General features: G+C 37.0%; 4 protein-coding genes and 1 long non-coding RNA gene across 8 annotated transcripts; 2 read left to right on the top strand and 3 right to left on the bottom strand.

The window, feature by feature from the left end:
* The first annotated feature begins 563 nt into the window (after positions 1-563).
* On the top strand, positions 564-2,582 carry LOC135144920 (ribosome biogenesis protein NOP53-like). 3 transcript variants are annotated; one of them, XM_064077051.1, is made up of 11 exons: positions 564-675; positions 739-947; positions 1,001-1,109; positions 1,188-1,342; positions 1,421-1,607; positions 1,666-1,743; positions 1,801-1,907; positions 1,964-2,055; positions 2,112-2,179; positions 2,236-2,433; positions 2,522-2,582. In XM_064077051.1, exons 1-10 carry the CDS (start codon positions 567-569, stop codon positions 2,412-2,414), a joined length of 1,293 nt encoding a protein of 430 aa, XP_063933121.1. In that variant the 5' UTR covers positions 564-566; the 3' UTR covers positions 2,415-2,433; positions 2,522-2,582. The 3 variants fall into 3 exon arrangements, with proteins under 3 accessions (XP_063933121.1, XP_063933120.1, XP_063933119.1); XM_064077050.1 differs by having other exon boundaries at positions 1,170-1,342; positions 1,804-1,907; XM_064077049.1 differs by having other exon boundaries at positions 1,170-1,342.
* On the bottom strand, positions 2,470-4,508 carry LOC135144921 (cell division cycle protein 23 homolog). Its single transcript, XM_064077052.1, has 14 exons — positions 4,456-4,508; positions 4,287-4,394; positions 4,186-4,234; positions 4,031-4,133; positions 3,900-3,972; positions 3,622-3,690; positions 3,509-3,566; positions 3,345-3,455; positions 3,182-3,288; positions 3,051-3,123; positions 2,887-2,996; positions 2,774-2,828; positions 2,614-2,722; positions 2,470-2,558 (listed from the first exon to the last, which is right to left on the bottom strand). The coding sequence occupies exons 1-14, from the start codon at positions 4,504-4,506 to the stop codon at positions 2,483-2,485; spliced, it is 1,152 nt and encodes a 383-aa protein (XP_063933122.1). The 5' UTR covers positions 4,507-4,508; the 3' UTR covers positions 2,470-2,482.
* A 139-nt stretch (positions 4,509-4,647) lies between these two features.
* LOC135144922 (uncharacterized) lies at positions 4,648-4,889 on the bottom strand. Its single transcript, XR_010283266.1, has 2 exons — positions 4,807-4,889; positions 4,648-4,757 (listed from the first exon to the last, which is right to left on the bottom strand). It is a non-coding gene; the product is annotated as an uncharacterized LOC135144922 (long non-coding RNA).
* Positions 4,890-11,480: 6,591 nt separating this feature from the next.
* On the top strand, positions 11,481-13,503 carry LOC135144949 (coactosin-like). Of its 2 annotated transcripts, none has more exons than XM_064077088.1 (9): positions 11,481-11,582; positions 11,903-11,998; positions 12,060-12,312; positions 12,373-12,483; positions 12,598-12,718; positions 12,771-12,823; positions 12,936-13,005; positions 13,056-13,177; positions 13,332-13,503. In XM_064077088.1, exons 4-9 carry the CDS (start codon positions 12,421-12,423, stop codon positions 13,422-13,424), a joined length of 522 nt encoding a protein of 173 aa, XP_063933158.1. In that variant the 5' UTR covers positions 11,481-11,582; positions 11,903-11,998; positions 12,060-12,312; positions 12,373-12,420; the 3' UTR covers positions 13,425-13,503. The 2 variants fall into 2 exon arrangements, with proteins under 2 accessions (XP_063933158.1, XP_063933157.1); XM_064077087.1 differs by having other exon boundaries at positions 12,050-12,312.
* A 2,206-nt stretch (positions 13,504-15,709) lies between these two features.
* LOC135144947 (Y-box-binding protein 3-like) lies at positions 15,710-16,461 on the bottom strand. The gene is made up of 4 exons (XM_064077084.1): positions 16,300-16,461; positions 16,177-16,249; positions 16,002-16,118; positions 15,710-15,951 (listed from the first exon to the last, which is right to left on the bottom strand). The coding sequence occupies exons 1-4, from the start codon at positions 16,435-16,437 to the stop codon at positions 15,782-15,784; spliced, it is 498 nt and encodes a 165-aa protein (XP_063933154.1). The 5' UTR covers positions 16,438-16,461; the 3' UTR covers positions 15,710-15,781.
* Between the last annotated feature and the right edge of the window lie 6,115 nt (positions 16,462-22,576).

The raw sequence follows: 22,576 nt of genomic DNA, 5'->3' as shown, positions 1-22,576 counted from the left end.
TTAGACGTACTTTGACATCCATCACAAGCGTAAGATAAAATAACTTAAAAAACTTTAAAAAGTGAGAGTTTCGCTTATAGAAAAGCAAATTTTTTTTAACGTAAATATATTACTTATTAAAACAATAAAAAGAATCAAAAACACCAATAATTATACTTTTCCCCTGCAACCATATGTTTTAAGTGTTCCGAGAAAAAGCTAAATCGTTAGTGTAAGGCTAAAACCAAACCTTGTGCTTGTATATCCAATTTTCTTTACTCTAAAGTTTAAATTAATCACAATTAAAATATATATCCAGCCGTACTAATCAGATCAATAACTTACATAGAAAACTTGGGTAATGTACTGGACGCTTGAAAACTATTATTAGCAGCCAGCTTCAATAATTGAACATATCTTTCGTAAATATCTTCAAGGTCGTTGTTAACTAGAAATTTTAAAAAGTGTCAAGAAGAGGGTACAGGTAAACCCCACAGACAGATTAGGAAGGGTGTCCCTATGCCGTGGTTGCTCCTCCGCTCTTTTGACTGCTAAACATAAATATTGTAGGAGCTTATTAATGAATTATGGTTATAAAGGAAAATACTTCCGACATAGGGAATGGGACAGTTAAATCTATAAGGAAGTTTAGTAGGAGTAAGAAAAAAAATTGGAGGAAATTTTTAAGTACAAAAGGTTTTATTAGCTCTAACAGGTTAGCTAAGTTTTTTACTTTGATACTTATATATTACAATCTAGATGTCGAAGCAAAAGCGGAAGAATTTCTTTTGGAAAATTTAACCGGGGGCCCAGTTTCTAAAAAAGCAGATGCTGAACTTTTTGTCATAGACAAGGGTTTACATCGCGGGAAATATCAGGAGTCTTTTTTGCAAGCGTCAAAAGCTAACTCTGCTAAGCAAACTCGAAAAGATTTTAGGGCAATTTGTAACTCATTATACTGCGAGAGGGTACCTTTATTATTGGTTTCTTTAATTTAAATAATATATAGTCATGAAAGTAGATGCTCCTCCCTAACCCCCACGTAGAGTCCATTCGTGGAAGAGAGAAAAAGAAAAGCAAGAAATTCTGTTATAAGAAAGTAGCCCAAAGGTTTTTAACTGGAAAACAAGGTCGCGCGCAGCCTAAACTCGTTTCTTACTATAGTTTTCGTTATCTTTACCGACTTGCAGATGAGTCTACTTTTGTAGGGACCCCAAAAGATCTATGGTGTGAAGAAGTACACAATGCCAACCTGTCTTCTTGGGCCAACGTAAACTTTGAAAACTTTGTGAAACCCGCTCAAAAAGCTTTTGCGACAGGGAAGTCGAAGCCCCCTTTAGCGAAACTTAGGAGGGCTGTAGTTGTATGAAGTTTTTTTTTAAGCTTTACGGCCTTTTTGGCTAACAGCGCTACTCTTGTTTTTGCTCGCTGATGGCGGTAGCCTTGCCATCCCGGGTTATCTTGCAATCCCTCTCTTGCTGATCATGGAAGAGCGCTTCTCACCACGGCAAGTCAGATAGCCTTCCAGAACATGAATTCAATACCTCTAGGTCATCAATTTCCACTCTCTTTGGCGAAGTCATTTCGGACAAATGTTAGCGCTAGTAGGCGAACTTTTCATAAGAAGTGTAAGACGTTAATTTTATCTTTTTATTTTTTATTGTTTACCTAATTACTTTGTTGTAGTTCTTATGCAATCTAATAGTGAGAAGAATTTAAGCCTTAGAAAAAAAAGCATCTTTCAAGTTGCTAACAAATCAAACAGTAAGATATGCGGTCGCTCTTTGATCTCCGTTTGATAACCATTTTTGTGTTTACTAGAAGTTCAGGAGAGAAAGAAGACCGCCCAACGAAATAAGGAAGCAAGACAACGAGCCCTCCAACGCGCTGCTCGTCGGAAAAAGTTCGAAAAGAGACGGTCTCACGAGGTGGTGTTGCAGTCACTGCAATGTGGTATTTTTTCTTACATTTCTTGGGCTTTTAGTTTTTTCGAGCCAGGAAGCATGTGCTTGAGATAGAAAAGAAAAGCGAACTGACTCAGTTAGCCGCAAAGAGACGCAGGATGAAAAAACTTTTGTCCGTATTTGTGTTAGTATGCTCGCCTATTCTGTTGGTACTGCCTGTGTGCTCAGTTCAGAGCTGCAGCCAAAAAGATTCGGGAGGCTGAAGTATCAGCCGGAACACCTCGATGTTCAGATCGGTATCTTCTATGTTTCCTTGTGCCTAGCAGTCCTTTAAACTTGTTGCCTCGCTCAGGTGAAGAACTCAGCGGGACTCTCCGCGCTATAACGCCTAAATCCGATTTTCTACGAGAGCGATTCCGTAGCTTTCAAGAGAGAAACATAATCGAAACCCGGAAAAGAAACAGACAGAGGCGCAAGTACAAACTTAAAGAATACGAAAAACGTTCCTTCAAAGCTCGAGCCGACGAATAATGGCTTTCATGGATGCAAGGTTTTGCGAATACGTTTATTAGCTGCATGTGTCATTATACCTTCCTTACCTAAACCGTCTCTTCGCATTCTATAATGTTTCTACTCAGCTGTTTGACAGCATCGGAAAGCCTTTCGTCTTTTGGTCTGTAGGGAGACTTTTATGTTAATAAAGCTGAATTTATTGCTGCATTTTGTGTACCTTAGAAATGCGGTTTTTTTATAATAATACAATGCTAAAGGAAATTGACGGAGGGTCTCGTAAGCGTGACCAAGCTTGTACCACGCCCGGAACTCATTCGGGTCAATTTCTTGTATCGGCTCGACTTAGAAATTGTCATAAGAAGAATAAAGGGCAGTACCGAGTACAGAATGATACGCCTTGATGGCTTTGGAGACGTTGTTCGTGATCAAGTACTACCCGAGAAAAAAGCATTCTGTAACTGCAGGCCAAAGAAACAAGTAAAACACTTACCTCGTGCCCCAGAAAAAGCCAAGCGCTTAGACAACTAGAATTTAGGTGAAGCGCTTTTTTGAAATATAAGATTGCCTTCTGGTGGTCGTCGTATACACTATAATAGTTTCCTAGCTTGTTATTACGGCATGGAAGGCCTATAATCAAGGGGATAGAAAAGTTACCAACAATACAACAAGACTCGGGCCTGCGCATGTTGATTTCTGTGACCTCGTGCGCAAGTTTAGCTAGTTGCTCCTGTAAGTCGATTATGAATAGACCTCGTTCACCCGGGCGTAAGGTAAGGTAACCCCACCTTTTTGCCTTGCACGTGGAAGATGTTGGAGAGGGCGTCGAGACCCTCCATACATCCGCTGGTGCCCTCGCAGGCCCCCAGGAGCTCCTTTTGCGCCCCCGCCAAATCTGCGATCCCGTAAACGTTCAGCGCGGTGTGAGTACCCTGAAAGCTTCTTTATTACCTCTCGCATTATATTTGCAAAGCCCAATTTTGGTATGCAGGAAAGAGCTCTTCTCGAATATTTTTGCCAGTTTCTCGTAGATGTCGATAGAGTTTTCTTCGCGGTGGCAGTCTATAGATTAAGTATATAAATAGTGTTATAGTTTGAAAGGCTAAGTACTTGACCTAATTCATACTGAGCAGAAAAAACGTCTACCATCCAGTGCGACGGTAGAGAGAGATTCTATTCAACGACTTGTAACTTTTAAAAGTACCTAGGTGGCTAAAAGATAATAAACCGAATAATATTCGGGGAAGGTAGACGCCAGAGAGGAGAGCTCCACCCATATTGCATAGAAAAACGGTGTCTTTTATAAATAAAGTAACGCTTAAATTGCTCGCAGACTACTAAATACAGTATTTTTTAAAAAAAAAAATATAAGTTCAAACTGAGTATAATTCAGCCCGCTTTCGAATAGTTCTGGCAAACATTATAGCGCAGTTAAAAGACATATTATTCACGTTAAGATACATTCAATAATTGTCAACGCTAAATTGCGTTATAAGTTAAAAGTACTTTATTGCAGGCTTCAACAAAAATATTAAGGGCTTCAAGTAGACATTTTTTTTCTTTTAAAACGATTCCGTATCTACTAGGCACAAAAGTTAATAAGACTTCTTAAAAAGTAACAGTTTATAGAAAGAGACAAGTATAGTTCAAAACCGTCAAGTTCTTTTTTCAGGTGAAGAGCACGTAACTTATCATGAATGTAAGGAATTTCTTTGTTTACTATGGAACATGACTTGTTCACTGTTAAAAACTATAATGTACCACGAAAAGAAAGAGAAAACTAAAAAGTAACTTTTTAAATTTCGTTGCATTTGGAAATCCAATTTTAACCTTTCGCCCTCCTGGTATTACACTATATAAAATTTTCACATATAGCTCTATAAGACTTTTAACCAGATATAGGCAGTAATAATATAGGAAGCGGGTTATATGAGCTTGACAGCCCGCTATAAAGTGTGCTGCTCGTTTAAACTCTTTTAACTCAAAGCAACTTTTGGCCAGCTATATAAATATGTAATAATATAATTAATAATAGAAAAGATGTGTACAGAATACATATAACCAAATATTGAGGCAATTCTTTCAACAACGTTTTATCTGTCTCATATTCCATAAAATTATTATCTACGAATAAAGTGCTTTTTTTTAAAGTTTCTAAAAGGTTACCAGCCCTAGTTATAATAAGTAAAGCAATTTTTTCTAATTTTTTTTTTATAAGTTATAATTAAGGTTCAACACAATAATAAAAGTTCACCAGTTTGAACTATCGTATAAACCTCGAAGAGTTGTCTCGTAAACTGACTTTCTTAAGTCAGACACAATTTTAGAAACGTAAACTCTGTCCTCTAAAATCATTTTACCTTGCTTTTACAAAAAATGAAAAAGGTTTTGATACTACTTTTTATTTATTTACCTTATAAAGTGCATTCTCTGTAATATGCAGGGCGTTAGGATTTAATCAATTAATTAATATACTTATTGCACGGCATGCTACAGTCGTTTCAAGTAACAACATACTGCTTAATCTACATTCTTCCTAGTGAAAGGGTTAATGAAATTCACCCCCCTGCAAAGGTGCTGCCTTTACAAGCCAGGTTTTAGTAAAAATTAAAACCGCTAACATTGAAAATAACCTCTAAAAGGTTTATTTTTTTTCTTTATAAGTTAAAAATAAGTTAATATTCGCCGATTTACTACTATAGTAATAATAATTAATGTCATAATAACTACTATTTACTGTATTTTTACTATTACTCCATAGATATTTTCACTAATAGATTACTAATTAATATTTAACTATTTTATCTACCGTTATTATCAGTATAATTGTTATGTTTCGCTATAAAACTTGCATAGTATAAAGATGTTTCGGTTGACTAAAAAATAGTGAAAGTAAGAGGGTTGCTTTTAGTTCTCGGCTAAGCTCCTAGTATACTTCAAATATAGTTTACGTTCGCATTCACATTATCATTGGGAAAATCTCATAAACCGAGGAGCCCATGCTAACATTTTTAAAAAAAAGTTGGTTTGTATCAGTTGTAGGTCTATCTTTTGAAAAAAAAAATATACTTCTTCGTAACTCTTAATTGGACTTAAAAAAGCTTTGTAGCTAATTAATTAGTTATTAAGGTTTTTTTAATCCAGGTATAAAGTGTTGACCTTCCAAATTAGTTTGTTATCAGTAAAGACACCAAGGGATTGAGTTGCTTTGCCCAGGATAATAGTATTTTTAAAAAATAAATAAATCTTTGAGTAAATATTTTCTTTTCCTCAAAATAAGTATGGCGTTGCTACTTAAGATTAAGGGTTACTTTCCACTTTGTTAACCCAACCTCAATAAGTTTAGGTAGGAGCGCATATTTTTAATTGCTGGAGGTGGAGATTTTGAGCTGCTGTAAATAATGATGTCAATGGCTTACAACGCTAAGGAGGTTTGAGCGGAGAGAAAAGAAGTTAGTCACGTACGAGGAGGATAAAAGGGTGATTATAAGAAACAAAACCTTAAAAAATTATGTACTACCTTTAAAAGTGGGGGTTAACTTTATGGCGTGGAGAAAAAACTTTACATAAAAAATTTCTAAAGGGGCTCTCCTGCACAAATTAGCCTTCTAGGGTTTGGGCCCTCACAGCAGTTTATATTTAAGTTAATGACATAGAGTTGCTCGTTAAATCGAGAGTAAACTACCTAGTTTTAATTTTAATTAAGTTAATTGTGCGTAATAAATTATTTCTTTTAATTATATATATAAACATGAAAATTTTGACCAGGCAGAGCTTCGCGGAACATCTGGAAGCGAGAACACATACAGAGTCTATATGTCTTGAGCCCATTGGTAGCCGAAATGTGTTATGACATGTTTAAAAGCAACCTCTGTGCTTTGTAAAAGTCTTTAAATTGTATTAAATTAAGGGGCGAAATAGGGTGCACCAGGGCAGTCGCTTGATTTTTCTCGAATTTTTACGTTTAGAAGAAGACGCGCGCGGCAGCAGTAGGGCGCGGACGTGTTTCCGCTATATTGGTTCATATTCAATAATGAGACGGTACACCTCCTCTAAGCCCTATGGGGTCTTAACCTCATGGGGGTAAAGTCACGGAGAAATGTAGTGCGTCCTCTCGAGATTAGCGCTTACTGGACATGTCCCGTATGTACAGCGCTAAGGACAGAGTTTACAACATAGAGCCTCGCGTAGCAACGGCGTAGTGCCTATTCTCAAGTTTAAGGTTTGTCCCCACATTATCGACGTGGGATGCGGTAAGACCTGACAGGCGCCTAAGCAATGACGTGGAGGTAAGAAAGAAGCAGAAACAGAATTATTAAATTTCTTTACAATTACACCCAAATAACCAAAGTGAAATAAAAAGCGCGCCATACATGCACTAATCTTAGAAAACATCAAAATGCTTGATGGTTTTTTTAATTTGTGTTCTTTAACCTGTTGCCCGCGAAAGTTTTCACTATGTTCTTACTCAACTGTTCCACTATATGCTTCAAATTCATTCCCGCTGTTGGGGTGCGGATGGGAGGCGGAACCCTGCAGGCGACGAGTATTGACGAAGAGCGCGGTCTCCGAAGCCGCAAGCTGGTGTGTTGAAAAAAATCTTACTGTATCGCGTTCGGGCGTATTGTTTTCTAATTAATGGGTTGCAAAATTTTAAATAATAAATTACCTTTTCCGTAAATTTTAGAAACCTATAGGATGGATAAAAAAAATCAAATATTAAACCTTTTATCCCTTTTTAGTGAAGGCAAAACATTATTCATAAAATAATTACTAATGAATCTGAAAGCCAAGCACTAGTCTTCAAGTTTAGAAGAAAGAGAAAATTAAATACCTTGATACTCCGGAATGTAAACATTCCTAAAAAGAGAAAAAAAAATTGTCAAGTATTAAGATAGAGGATGTTCAAAGCTTGGTTTCGTTGTAGCCCCTGGCGGTGAAAACTGGCCCGTCATTTGCATTTGAATTGTACAAATAATAATCTACAAAACTTCTATGGAGATTACGTCACCAAATAAACTTCAGAGAAGGTCAACTGAGAACTATAAGGAATAGTCACAAGTCGCTGCTTTAAGCAGGTTATTCAGTTGCCTTTCGACTAACTAAAAAACTAAAAAACTGTTTACTATTAGTGATGGTTTAGTTGAACTTAGCATATTAGCGCACAGAAAAATTTGGGCCCTCAGCTATAAAAACTAGAGACTGTTTTCCAATAAACTGTTCATAGGAGTACTGTTGACATGCTCATCGATATTGAAAAGAAAGTGGGGAAAAAAAATCGAGATGTCCTGTGTTTTAAAAAATGGTTGATAGAAAGGAATTCAGAAACCATGCTATTTTGCTTTTCTTTGTGAGGAATAGAGAAGATGAAGATTTAAGGAAGAACTTTTATGTTGCCTTAATTTACTTGTACGGACAGTAGTTCGGAGGTATCTAATACTCTTGATGACTATTTTTAAGCATAGGACTCAGATGGACGTAAATGCGTTGGTGTGCGTACGGGCGGTCGTTGCTAGCTTGATTGGTCGTCGCTCATCAAGAAGTTTTTTGTTCATACTCTGTACAATCCACCGGAGTATCTAGCTGCGAAGAAGCACTTTTCTGGACTAAAAACTGTGATGAATGACGCGGTGAAGGTAATTAACGAAATATGTAGTTTAGCTGGGAACTCAAGATTGTTCACCACAAAATGTGAGAGAATGAACTCACTTTACCAACAGGTTCTACTCCAGGCAAAAGCGAGGTGTTATCGAAAGGAAAAGTTTTTGTACGCTTGTTTGAACTAAAGGAAGAAGTAAATCAATTTCTGGGAGAGCCTAGAAGAGTTTTTGTAAAATGGGAGAAGGGGGACTGAGCTTGTGTTTATGGCGGACATATATAACCTTCTGAATGGACTTAATATTTCTATTTAGGGCCTTGTTCCAGATTTTTACATTAATATATATTACGAATGCCTCAAAAAAGCTGACTTTTTGGGCAATAGCGTACAGTAGGGACAGAAATAATTCCACTTTTGGAAAAAATTTTCATATGACATTGAAATCTGCCAATGACGTACTCTCCGTAACACGCGGTAAAATACGCTATTTTAGTATAACCATTAATGACAGAACTAAAAATATTAGCATTTTTGGAACACATGGTGTAAGGCAAAACTATTTTGTCCCAACGATCATGTAAAATGGGTACGCTTATGCGCTACTATTCTAAAAAATTTTATTAAAAAAAACTGTCCGACACTTTCCAGTTCTTCACGAACTAGGTGAGAGAAGGATACCACCGGAAACTGTCACTCGGTCTTATACCAAAAAGGGCAAATTTGCTGCTCTTCTCAAGATCACGCCCGCCCTGCTGGATGGTGCTATTGCCTGCTTCGAAGCTCACTGGCACACACTGTCTATATCAACAGGTAAAGTACCGCCCCCATCGTTTGTCAGACCAACATAATTTATCTGCCCACGTCGACGGCTTTTCCGAGTGGCCAAGCTGTCGCAAAGCGTCGAAGAGAAACTAAAGCTCAACCGACCGCATAAGTGTATTTAAACGAAATTAATGGCCCATTATAATTGCAGAGCACTATATACCAAAGTCAGGCAGCTCCTCCTTTTAAAAATTTGTAAAATGGGTCTGAAATCGCGGACATGCACCACTACCACCACTTCGCGAAGTAAATATTGCGGCTGAGAGTGGTATAGACGAAGCTACCTTTTCGTGCCACCTGCTCCCTAAACTGCCAATGACGTGCACCTTCTAACGAATTTTCTCCTGATTGAAACCGGGGAACCACTTGAGTTAGTAATACAAACGATTTTCGGGAGGATTATCGAAGCTACTTAAACGCAAGGAGCCTGGTTCCGAAAGCATGACTAATGAGTTGGAAAAAATGCCGTTAGCAGCGATGTATTACCCGTACCTTTAAGTAAATTCAGTGATGGTCGGCACTTCTACTAAGATCAAAGGCAGCAATTGTTGTGATCTGCCGAAGTCACCGAAACCGCAGCCTCTTGTCAACTGCCGGCAAAGTAGATGAGACCACTTTAACGCGCCAATTTGGGGAGGTCGTAGACGCTCGCATCACCCTGACAAGTTCTAGTTTGGAGTTTAGCAAGGACACTCAACCACCCAGCAGCTCCTTTGCATAACCGAATGGACTACTCGCACTTTTAACTATAAAAATGCAGAAAGCAACATCTTTCTTGACGTTGAGAAGCCCTTAAAATAAATTTGGCATGAAGGTCTGTTGCGGAGGCTGCGCTCGTTAACCTTCCCGCGCGGTCTTTTACGGGTGCTGAAGTTTTACTCAGACGGTCGCATTTTCAGCGTGCGCTTAGAAGATACACTGTCTCCTTTGCGACCACTGTCATCAAAGGTCACGCAGGGCTACCTTCTCTTGTCCTTACTGTTCGCAATTTATATGCGTGACGTGTTCTTACCAAATAATCCTCACACGCGTGTCGCCCTATACGCCGATGACACATCCATTTAGTCAAAGCCACCCGGCATGTTGTTACCAGCACCTGCAGCGCTATCTAGACGCGCTCGCCGGCTGGTGCCGTAAATGGAAAGTCACTTTAATTTCCACGAAGCAAGGTCTTCCTAATGACGAGAAAACGCGTTCTCTCGTTGACCCCTTCAACCTTTGATGGGCGTGAAGGTCTTGTGTTGCTCTCAAGCGAAATACCTGGGAGTCATTATTGACAACAAATTTTGATGGCGAAGGTCAAGTCAGCAACTAAGGCACTTTACCCTTTACTATGCTGCAAGAACTAACTTATACACCTCGCAACGAACAACACTTGTAGGTGTCTTGCATCCAGTTAGACCCATTGAACGCCGTCTTCCGACGCAGTGCCATTGTCTTTATGCCCGGTTAACCAGGCACACTAACAATCTGCTATTGAGAGAGCTCTATTACGATGCATGGGATAAGGCTCGTTATCGGCGCCCACTAGACTCACTTAAGCAATAGTTTTTTTCTGTTTACATGTTTGTTTAAGAGATAAAATTCAAAGAAATTATCGATTTACAACCGGAATGAACCTTGGCCGCGATTACTCCTGATTGAGAGCTCGAGTATTCGAAGTTTTTGGCTTGCTCGAGCACCAAGAAAAGCCATTTATATATAAATAAACAAAAAAGGCTTTCTCGCTTTCTGCATGTGTTTGTCCGTTTGGTATTTTGCTTGGTTTGAGTCCCAATCCATAGAACTGGATTAGCCCTTGTTGTCATTAAATTGTAATTGTTGTAGATTCTGGTCTACAGGTCTAGAACGTAAAGGCTCATTATCCATCTATGAGGTGATCGTTTTAGTAATTAATTTTAGAAATAGTTGTTACTAGAGGATATTTATAATAGATTAAGGCTATATATAAACCACACAATCACATTCAACATAAGCCTATATTTTAGTGCGTTGACTGACAACTTTGTAATTATTTCCCTGAAAATGAGACTCCACGTATAGGAAACCTATTAGTTAATATTTTTTTTGATGTAAAATCATGCACTCTTGAACCCTTAGAGAAAGAAAGCTAACCGAATGGTTTTCTGATATCACTCTAATGACCACACTTAAAATGCAATCATTGTCTCATCAAGTGGATACAAACCCATCTCAAAATTATAAAGCTAAGTTTTTGGTAGTTTTTTCGGCTTCCTAGTTGTGTGAGGAGATTTTTTAGCTGTGTCAGCTATAAAAATAAAACAGAGGAATTGATTGGATGTTAATGCAGCCCTTTGTCTTTCAGAAACAACACCGCAGCCACGTATATCTCAATTAGTTACACAGCGGAAAGCAGAGACGCATTAACCAAATATTAAAATTTTATAAATTTTGGTTTTTATTTCGGTTGATGCCTGTTCGCCAATATATTTTATGCTTTCGCCGGACTGCAAGTGTGAATTGGTTGGAAAACACTGTTCTAAATAGAAAACGCACGTGTTTCTTCCTCATATTCTTGATAAAATTATGAAAGTTCTCATTGGTTGGCCTGCTTATTCGAGGTCCTTTTGGTAACCTATGTTATTTACTTCTTTAGTAGTAATACCTACTAAGTAATTGCTACTTCCGTTTGACTTTGTAGAAGGGCATGGTTGTTAAAGTAGTTAATGAACAGGAGCTGAAAGAAGCTATTTCCAACGTAAAGGATGACCACAGCCCTATAAACTGGGCTATGGCTAGCCATCAAGGTAAATGGTGTTATATGAATTTGCTACACTATCTTTTTTTTTAATACTTGATAACAACTTTTGCTTCAATTTTAAAATAGTTTATGAAATATTTATCTTATTTTTTTAAACAGTTAAGCTTTAAACTCCAGGTTGATTTGTTTTTTCCCTATTTTTTATGTCAGTAAAGAGTAAAAATAAATTATGTAATTGTTTAAGTCTATTTTGTATTTTTAACCCGCTTTTATAAGAAAAAATTATAATCTTTATATTCAAAGGGTTTCCTCATTTTTTTCTTATACTTACCCTTACGATTCGAGTATAGTCATTATGTTCTTTAGGAAGTCCAGAATTGATTAAACTTACTGGCTCTGGGACTGGCGGCTTAAACGAGTTGCTTTCGGAAGTTAAAAGCGATAATATATCATATGCTTATCGTATATCTTTTGTTTCCTACTTTTAATGTTTAAGCTATTAACTTCCCTCAGTTCGTGTTAGTGAGCAAGTGGAGATCAGCAGCACTGTGAAGTTTGTTCTTTTGCACTTCGTTGGTATTCATGTTCCATTGGTTAAAAAAGGAAGATTCGGGATAACAAGGAAATTATATACTTATTTATATTTATATTTACCTTAATATTATTATAGAGGTGACATTGTGGAGAAATTCTTTTCTCCTCACCACGTTTCTATTTGCGACATAGTGGACCCTTCGGAAATCAGTGAGGCCTCGATCACTCGTAGGGTTGCCGAAGTATTAGCTTATAAAAGTGGTTTTTTATTCCGCGGCAACTTAATAATTATTATCTTGAAGGTTTCTGGGACAGCCATACACGAAATTGACTCCGCCGAGGGGAGGCAGATGAGAGGCTTTACCCAAAGATCTGCTGCTACCAACATTAAGAAGCCCGAGTCTACTTCTAAAGTATTTGTTCTTGAATATTTATTACTTTATGGTTGACTTAGTAACACTATCTTTGTAAGTTGTGTTTGCGGAGGCCTTTCATAACCTCATTTTCTTACTACAATTTATTTAAAGCATTCGGTGAATGTTAGCTCTCACGCCTTGAAATTCAGCCAGGAGTTAAGGGATGCCATGACGGAGTTAAGAAAAGACGGCGGCAATGTAAAACTAGTCATTGCTGAGTATGAAAAGCAAGGTTATATAAAGGTGCGGTTCATCTACGCAGTGTCTTTTTACTGTAAAGGTAGATCCCAGAACCGATAAGCTCAATCTCGGGAAAAAAAGCGCCGGCGATATCGCAGTAAAGCTCTGTATATAATACACACTTTTTTGTAGGCTTTGGCATTCTTGTGTCCTGAGCAAAGGGTTTAGGCTTTGGAAATCGCTAACAATAATAATACTTTATCATGAAGGAATTTATATCGAGTTTTAAAGATGAGCAAGCCCAGTATGGTCTGTTACGCACCACTGATAACTACGAAGGTGGTTCTCTATTTCGCTTTTGCAAGCATTAATAATCAATGTTTTCTCAGGAATAACAACGGTTAAGTTCGTGTATGTTGCGTGGATCGGAGAGAAAGTCACTGGTCTTGCCCGAGCGCGTGTTACTGTCCATAAAGGCGCCTGCTCAGAACTTTTTGCTCCTCACCACGTGGTATGTTTTTAAGAAAGAAGGATGCTGTTTACTGGCCCGTATGCCTTCCACCCCTCTTCTAATTGAGGATTCTTCTACTCTTATCGCGCTTCTCTTTTCTTTAGACTTTACAATTGTAACTGTTACTCTTTACCTTACTTATGGCTTCTTACAGACTTTTGAGGCTACCCATAGATCAGACATTTCCGAAGACGAGGTGAAGAGCAAAGTTCAGTCTGCGAGTGGCTCAAAAGTTAACGTTCGCTAGATATTAATGTTTATTCCTCCCCTTTTTCGTATGTTAAGGAGGAACTCCACTGATTAGCACTTTTTCGAGCCTTTACGGATGAAGTGTTATAAACTATTTGTACCACTATATTTTATCTTTCACTTTATGGATAATAAGTCTTGGAGTGCCTTCTCCCTATAAACTATGAAGTGCACTAAATTTATTGGCATACTTGTGGAGTTATCAACTCTTAAAGGCTGAGAAAGTTAGTTTAAAAATTTGGAACTGTACATTCAATTTTGTAGACGACTATCGCCAGCATTGTTTCTCCTTGTTTTTTTAAAAATTAAGGTTACCTGTTGGATTGGTTGGCGGCATGAGCGGCACAGTGCGCGTCTAGGATTTCGCCAGATTCTGTTTTGCGTTTAATTACTAGTAGTATCTATTATACTATAAATATAGTCGCTACATCCAAATGTCATTGTTAGGAGCACAGTAACTTAAACAAGAGATACACAATCGAAAAGGGCTGAAGAAATTGGTTATAAAAGTTAACTTTATAGAGGCAAGCAGAATATAATTTTGTTTAACGTTAGTCACTGCTAAGAATCTCCGTCCATTATTATAGTTAAACTCGAGTTAAAAATTTATCTTAACTGTTTAAAACCTCGAGGTAAGTCAGAAAATTAATTATTTAAAATTAAAATAATTTTGTTTCGCGCTAAGGGCCATTACATAGTAGAACTTGCGAGGCAGCTCAGTTGGCTTACCGCCACAGGCGGCAGTTTGTATTTATTAGAATTATGAAGCCTAGATTAACTACGCAGCCCGTCAAAGATGGAAAAAGTGTCACATCTTTGGGAATCGAGCCCACGACCCTGACTTTGCGCGCCAATGCTCTTAACCGCTGAGCTATGACGACATTCAAAACTGTTATTTAGCATCTCATTAGTGATGCCACGGCAAAAAGTAGATTATTTCGGCTTATTAACAACAGCGCTCAGCTCGACCGTTTCAATAAAGTGAAAGTCAGCAGCCTGATAATCGTCACCTGCTGCAGCCCAGTCCGAACTAACCGAGTAGCATGATTGGTTATTAGCGTCGCGTTTAACTATAGCATTAAGCAATGGTTATAACGGTGTGACAGAGGTGGTTGATACGCCTACGAAGGCATGAACATTCGTATTAACGTTCTACAAATTTAAAATAACGCTCAATTCAGTATTTACAATTCCTGTGTGATCTTGAAAAATCCAACGTTAAGAAATTCTCTACAGATTCAGTTTACTAATTAATTTTATAAGATTTAAAGAAGACACATTCTCCAATTTATACTGGGTAACTTTTAACGAAGGTAATGACTAACTGGGTGTCCTGTGAAATGTCAAGCCGGATCTCCGCAAGTGGGTCCTGGGGAGCCGCCTCCACGGCTACCCCGCTCTCATTCCTTAAAATCTAGGATTAAAACTACGATATTGTAATAGCCGTCGATCTTATAAACAGCTAAGAGGGTAGAGAAACAAGTTAATAGCAATTCCCCACGAGTTCCAATAAAATCTGCTATTAGTAATTTTAAGGTTCCCAGTTGATTAAAAGTGGAGTTTAAACAAAATAAAGTACGGGAGCCTTTAATGAAAAGTTACACACAGCAAGATAATTTATTTCTTAGAATGGTCGCTAACAGTAATTCACCTCAATAAACCTCCCCTTAAACCATTAAGACTTGACTGTATTGAGGAGAATGAAAATAAATTCTTTTAAGTAGTAGGTGCTCGATATGTAGAATATCTAACTATACTCCGAAACGGAATACTAGCAAGTCGTGAAAGCACGTATATGTGTGTATATCTCAACGTCATAAGGACTTCCAACACAAAGAAGTTCGGTGCTTGAATAAAAGTAACTACCTTTAAAATACTAACACTTATAAAGGAATTGCCACAAACTAGGAAGGCTAGCACACGCAACGTTAGAAGTGATATAAGTATAACACTTTTAACCATAAGCTAAGGCTACCCTAGTATGAACGAAATTATATTTATCCCAAGCACTTTTCAATACTTTGCTTAGGCGAGAACAAAAGATAAAAACGCACTTGATCTATAAGGTTCTTACAATTGCAACAAACTCAAGGTGAACTAAAACTTCTTTAACTTAATGAATTAAAGATTAGAAGTGCAATCATAAATAACTGAGCGGTGCACGACCAAAAAAAAATTAAAGCATAACACCGCGTTACAGCGAAGCATTCAAGTAATTACCGATAGATCTTAACACTTGTATAAAATTTATAGGCCTTATAGGCTACAAATAAGCGAAATCTTTTAGTAATAATAGATAACAGTCTTCTTGTCGTCCTAAATACAGTGAACTCTAAAGTGACTTAATCATAAGCTTTAAAAATGGTTTTCCTGTTCATAACGGGGATGACGAGATTGGTGACCCCTAAAGCCTTGCCTAGAGTGACTTCTACGGTCTCTGCGAAAGTTCCTGTTGTCGCTACCCTCGTCTTCGGCGTGTGAGTAGTAACGAGGTTCGTAATCACGTTGTCTTCTCTGGTTATAACCTATGTACTTTAGATAAATAAAAGCGATAAAAACTAAAGTTTAGAGGGACCTCCACTCCTATAAGAAGGTGAAGAAAATCCATTAGAAGGCTTATAAGCGTGGTCATCATAATAATTATCCCGAGAGGGGAAGTGGCGCCTTTGAGGGCCTTGACAGTCTACGCCATCTAAATAAAAGAACCCAGCAAGTTAAAAAGCATAAAAAAAAGTTTGCATAGTAGCAACCAGGCCCCGTAACATTCACAGCTTTCGCTCTACCAGTTCCATCTATCTCCACGGTAAATTCCACACGCTCACCCTATTTTTTAAAAAATTAGTTTGATGTAAAGAATAAAAGCAGATAATAACCTCAGCTAACGCACGGAAACCTTGAGACTTTAAGGAGGTTTGGTGGCAGAAAAGGTCTGGGCCACCTTTGTCTGGTGTAATGAAGCCAAAACCCTTCCTAACATCAAACCACTTGCAAGTACCACACTGAACGGACATTAAAGAAGGAAAGGAAAAGCAAAGAGGGCCTCGCACGCTGGCCTGTAGCCCTTATACGATTTTAAATATATACTCATACTTTCAAAATTACAATTAATTTCTCCAATCAGCTTTTACGCTTCTAAGTATGGCGTGAACACTTCTAATGATAGTAAAGGCTTCCAATATCTAAGCCACTATTTAAAAGCTGAGTTTTCATTAAACGCATGAAATAGTAAAATCATTTCCTTGTATTTACTTATTTGGAATTTAGTAAACTTTATGCTTAATTTGTAAATGAAACCATTTTAACTTAAACAAAATCAGAGTAAACAATCATTCACATGACGATACCTTTTAACACGTGTTAGAGATGGCTGTAAGCGAGTAGACCTTTTTTAAAAGCATCAAAGGTATCATATTAGCGTAATACTATTACCCTGAGGAGTTTGAATACATCAATAAAAATTGTAACTTTTCGTTGACCACAGTTCAAGTTTAGGGTGTAGTTATATTAAGATTTTTATAACCGGATTTACTGTACTTTTTACTTCAATTTTTCCACATAAGTTGTTAGTGCTCTCTTACATTATAGCCTTTACGAGACGAAGGAGGGAGAGAGAAAGATGTCCTCAAGTAAGGTCGTAAAAGATATGAGAATTTTTAAAGTTTAGATAGCGCCAAAAATATTATGTGAAGCCTAACTAGAACTTTGACTCTGGGGCAACACTATTAGATTTTTCGTTTTCTATTAAGTTGTTTTAAGAAGGAGCAACTAGTAAAATTTAGAAAAAAAGTTACTTGTTTTTTTTTAACTAAGTGACCTTGCCTTTTTTAAATAAATAGTATTTCCAAGTTATACGAGGTATTACATGTTTAAGGGTAAGCTAAAAATTTTACTCGAGTAATATTTTGTGTACAAAAGATTTTAAACATAAGTTAGTAGGTGTAGCGCTATATTTAATGAAGGAAAAGAGATTCACACGAAATCTATATTAAATACTTTTTAGAGGAAGCTAACAGCAGAAGAATAGCAAGATTTCTGTTAAAGATAACTTTACTAGCAGAAAAGGTGTGTGGCATTCAGGACAGTTTATTAACATACAAAGTTTTGCATCAGAAGTCGTAAGACACCTTTCCTACCAAGTATAATATTCTATTATTAATATAGTTCATCTTAGAAGGGTTTTTTTTTTGGCAGGCCGGTGTTTAGAGTAGTTTACTATGTAGGATGCGCTCGCCTCAACCTTGAAGTGGTAATTCTGTAAACTCTCAAGTTACCAGCTTTCAGTTTATTTGTGCCACGCTTAAATCGTAGATGTTACTTAATACTAGCATATAACAAATGTAGAATTTATTGTGAACAAATTTGTGTAGATAACTCGCTATTTTAAAAAAATTTCGAGGTTAACAGAAATTTTTCATATATTATAATAAAACCTTTAAGCCGTCTAGAGCACGTTAAGTGTTTTACTATAAACAGTCGATTATTTAGAGTAAAAGCCATAGTTGAGCTCTATAGTAATCTTTTAAGCGTAAAGAAATTAACGTTCAGAAATTTTTAGTTTTTCATTACGACACCTTTCCAAGAAGTGCTTCGCGAATAATTTCAAAACTTTTTTTCAAAACTTTTTTTAAATTATAACTACTTTGTAATAATACTATACAATCCAGGTATTTTCCCATAGACAACAAAACCAGAAAATCTAGGCAAATTAATCTTAAAATTCGAGCCGCACACAAACTTGACCAATTATTAAAATTATTAAGTGTAAAATGTTCCTTAGACTTTGGTTTTTAGCATACATAGCTATAAAATTTGGCTTGTTTAAATAATATAAAATCTTTATTTCTCTGTGGAATAACAATTAAGCATGTTCACCTAATTATAAAGATAATTTTATTGCGTTTTATTCTGTACACGCTCCGTAGTTACCTTCCTCTGTCACCGAACAGTTACAGTACCTTACCACAACGTAAGCGCCAAGAGCAGGGATTACAAAAAAAAGCTTTATGCTTTAACCTTACAGTGGTCGCAGGGGGTATCTCACAGACCTGGAAGTTCGAAATTCATATATATCTTAGTAGTCATTGCATATTACGCTTGGTAAAGTACTCTCTTAGGCTGATACCAATTCGCATCCGTTTATGTATATATATCTCGGGAGTTAGAGCACTGAAAATCTGAGAGGTCCCCTGCCACTAACCGTGTTTTTGTGTCACTATTGTTCTATTTTTAGTATTAATTTTAGAAGTAGGAGTGTAGAACTTTCGTATAGTTTTTTTGCACTTCCAATTTTTTTCTGTAGAAAATAAGTTATGAAGCAGAACAACTCTTCTTTTACATTTGGGTGATAAAGTTCAGACAGACGAAGACATACTTGTTGCTGTGATGAGGATCACAGAGGCGAAGATTTCAATTATGAAATACAAGGTCAAGAATCTTACACGAAAGATGAGTTATTAGATAACGACAATGAAAAAGTAGACGCTGGAACATGGTAACTGGGAAAACACGGGAATACTAAGTGGCGTAAAAAGGCTCCACCATTATACGTTAGAACAAGAACACAAAATATAGTAACTCCTTTACCCGGAGTAACTGCTCGATCTAAAGGGGAAAATACTCCTATAAATTGTTGGTAATGTTTTTTTGATGAAGAAATTATTGACGTAAGTGTGGAGGATACCAATAAATTTATTTCATCAAGCATATTAAACTTTGCTCGGAAAAGAGATGCTAAATTAACTAGTCGAAGTGAAGTACTAGCTCTTCTTGGCTCATTGTATCGTATTGTTGATTTTACCAAGAGTGGTAGGCAAACATTGAGCAACTATAAACCACAAATGGTACAGGGTTAGAGATCTTCAAACTTACTATGTCTCTTGTGAAATTCCGTTTTCTAATGAGGTACATACGATTCGACGTTAACCACACCCGGATCGAAAGGAAAACAGATTAGCTGGCAACATTATGGCAAATTTCTATATATTTGTCGAAAACTTTAAAAACTCTCATGTTCCATCCGAGTATCTGACAATAGTTGAAAAACTGGAGACTTTTAGGGGAAGTTGCAGTTTCAAACAATTTATGCCAAATAAACCAATAAATAACATGGTGTTAAAATTTCTGCTCTTAGATGCGAAAGTGTACCGTACTAAAAATATGGAGGTATATATCGGAACTCAACCGGGGGGCCATTCATAGTATATAAGATACTGCTAGTATTGTCATAAGACTTAGTGAATCCAGTGTGGAATACTGGAAGAAACATTACTATAGATAATTGGTTTACCTATGTTAATTTAGTTAATGTCAAGTTACTGAACTACCGACTAACTATTCTGGTTACAATTAAAAAGGATAAACGGGAAATACACCCATTATTTCCGATGGTAAAATCACTTCACCGTTTCCAAGTATGTTCGATTACCGAAATAAGTCCACGCTAGTTTCGTACAACCCCAAAAAAGGGAAGGTTGTGCTTTTATTATCAAGTTTGCATGTAACTGACAGCATTGATAAGAATAATAGAGAAAAACGGAAAACTGAGATAGTAACAAGCTACAATCAAACCAAGGGAGGTGTAGATATGGTCGACAAATTATGTGCTTTGTATAATTGCGTTCGCAACCCAAGGCGGTGGTCATGGGTAGTTGACTGGCATAAATTCTCGTTATATATGAAGGAAGCGTTGACCAAAATAAATTAGTGAAAAGAAGAAAAATTTTGGAAAATCTATTATCTGCACTTATTGAAAAGCATTAGAGAGAGCGTATGATACACAAAAATATTCGCGAAACAACTGCTAGAATAAATGAAATTTTAGGTATTTAAGAACGGGAATAGATTCAAGAAAGAAACCACTATAGAGAAAACCGCTCTAGTGTGAGGGTCAAAAGCGAAAACAAAATATCGTGGCGCAAAATGTAAAATATTCTCGTGTTTACAACGTTCCACTGTTATTTGTAACGATTGCTGCGAAAAAATAGGTAATATTTGGTCAAGTGAGATGGCCCTCCAAGCAAACTGTTTTTGATTATTTTATATTTTTTAGCTGTAGAGTAAAAGCTATTTATACAGCGTTCAGTAAAAAAATTTCAAGACAAAAGGAACCCTCACATTTTTTACTTTCGGTCGAACCATGGGCATTAAAAAGACAATTTTAAACCACATCCTACTATTCACGACAGACTGACTCACAGGAGAATCTGAAGTATAGATACTTTAGAAGGATACTGTATATATAGTGTATTTTAATTGTAACTTACAGTAAAAACCATGAGGCACAGGGAACATATCTATATATTACTAGTTAATAAAACTATCTAAACAGCGTCAATTAATAGTATTTTTATTTCAAAATCTCATCTAAGCCACTCAGACCGAGGATAGTTATTAATGGATTAAAAAATGACATTAGAATGGATACCTTTTCAGTAATAGTAATGGTACTGTTAATGATAACAATACAAAAAGGGTATTATTACTTAATGTAATATCTTAAAGAAAACAAAGCAACAACAATAAATGCAATAATACCATTAAAACCCACAGTAACGATGATTAACTAAAATAGTTAATATAACGGTAATGAGGATAATGGGGGCTATAATAGTAGTGATAATTGAAATATATAGCAAAGAAATAATAGAAATAACAATGATATATCAATATATTCTATCTTCAATGCGCTGACAACTAGTACTAAAAACTAACATCGTTAAAGTTACTGTAGAAAAAGAAGAATTGCTAGAAAAGCTGTAATTTTAACCAAAACTTCCACCTTATAAGAAGAGGCAGCTAAGAGTTTGAGGGTGCACCGACAGTTGTCCATGCTGCTGCGATAACTATCCGCGAGGTTGCGTATTAATATTACCTATTAAACCTTGGTCGTCAATGCCGCGATTGGTACCCCTGGCCGCCGCATAAACACCAACAACATACTGATACTAAACCGTTTTAAGAGACACTGCAGAAAAGAGCTGACCGCTTTCCACAATAGTCTTTTGAAAATGGAACTACAGGATGTGTCTGTAGCGCAGACGAAAAGCGGTCATCTTTATAACGCCTTGTTAAACGGAATAAAAACCACTGCCCACCACCTCCGCCTCTTAATTACAGCGGGATAGTGGCTGAAAGCGACGAAGATTAGGCGACGCTCTTGGTCGACCATCTTTCTGCTCAGAGCGTGTTTCCCTCTTAGGCTAACTATAACTATAAAGGCGTAGGCAAGACACAGCATAATGATATACCGTTATAGTTTACACTTCCTCTGCGGAAAGCAACTGACCCAGTCAATAGGTTGCCGCTGACCTTTGCAAATCCCGTGAGTCGTTTGTTTCCTTCTCGAAACGATGGAAAACAGCCATCATCGTGATGCTATTTAAAACTTCGCAGGCTTCTACAGACCGATTATTATATCGCCCCAGGAGCTACTTTCAGCATTTCTACTACAAGCAGAAAGAGTTTGTAACATTGCGCCTCCAGTATTCCAAATTGAATTCTAAAAATACCATTCGACGATACGACAACTCTTGCGTTTTGTTGAATGGACAACTGAGAGTTTTAACTTAAAATTTGCAAGCGTAGTTTTTCTCGGGTCAATAAAGTCTTTGACCACGAATGAAGCCAGGGTCTCCTACGCAAATTGCACCCATTAGGTTATCCGTGCCCCGATCGCACTGGTGTCTAACGCGTTCTCGAAGAGTCCCTTATAATTATTGGAACTTACAACGCTCCTTGGAAAAACATTTGCTAATTGTGCCTGTAGTGAGAGGTAAAAATTAATGGAATGGCAGAGTAATTTTCAATTCAAAAAGCTGCGCTGTAACAGGTTAATTAAGTAAAAATCTTTAGCTCAGCGGTTAAGAAGGTTGAAACGCATCATTCAAAGTCGTGGGTTCAATTTCCACCGATGCTACTTTCTTTTTCGGACTTATATAGTTGCGTATTTAGCCTCGCCCTAAGAAATATGATTCCTTGCACTACCTCCTCCCCCCTTTAACCCTCGAAGACTAAAATCCAATAAGGGTCTACGGCCAAATACTTGAGCGTCATAATTACTAAGCGGTAACCCATGCACTATATGGAAATAGTATATTAAATAAGAGTTAATTAGATATATATGTTATAATGCGTATAATTAAGTAAAATAAT

This window comes from Zophobas morio, unplaced genomic scaffold (genome assembly GCF_036711695.1).
Source record: "Zophobas morio isolate AGI-343-1 ecotype UQ-CSIRO unplaced genomic scaffold, CSIRO_AGI_Zmor_V1 ptg000113l, whole genome shotgun sequence".
NCBI lineage: Eukaryota > Metazoa > Arthropoda > Insecta > Coleoptera > Tenebrionidae > Zophobas > Zophobas morio.
Note: the sequence above shows the minus strand (reverse complement) of the source record. Positions and strands in the feature narration are given on the sequence as shown.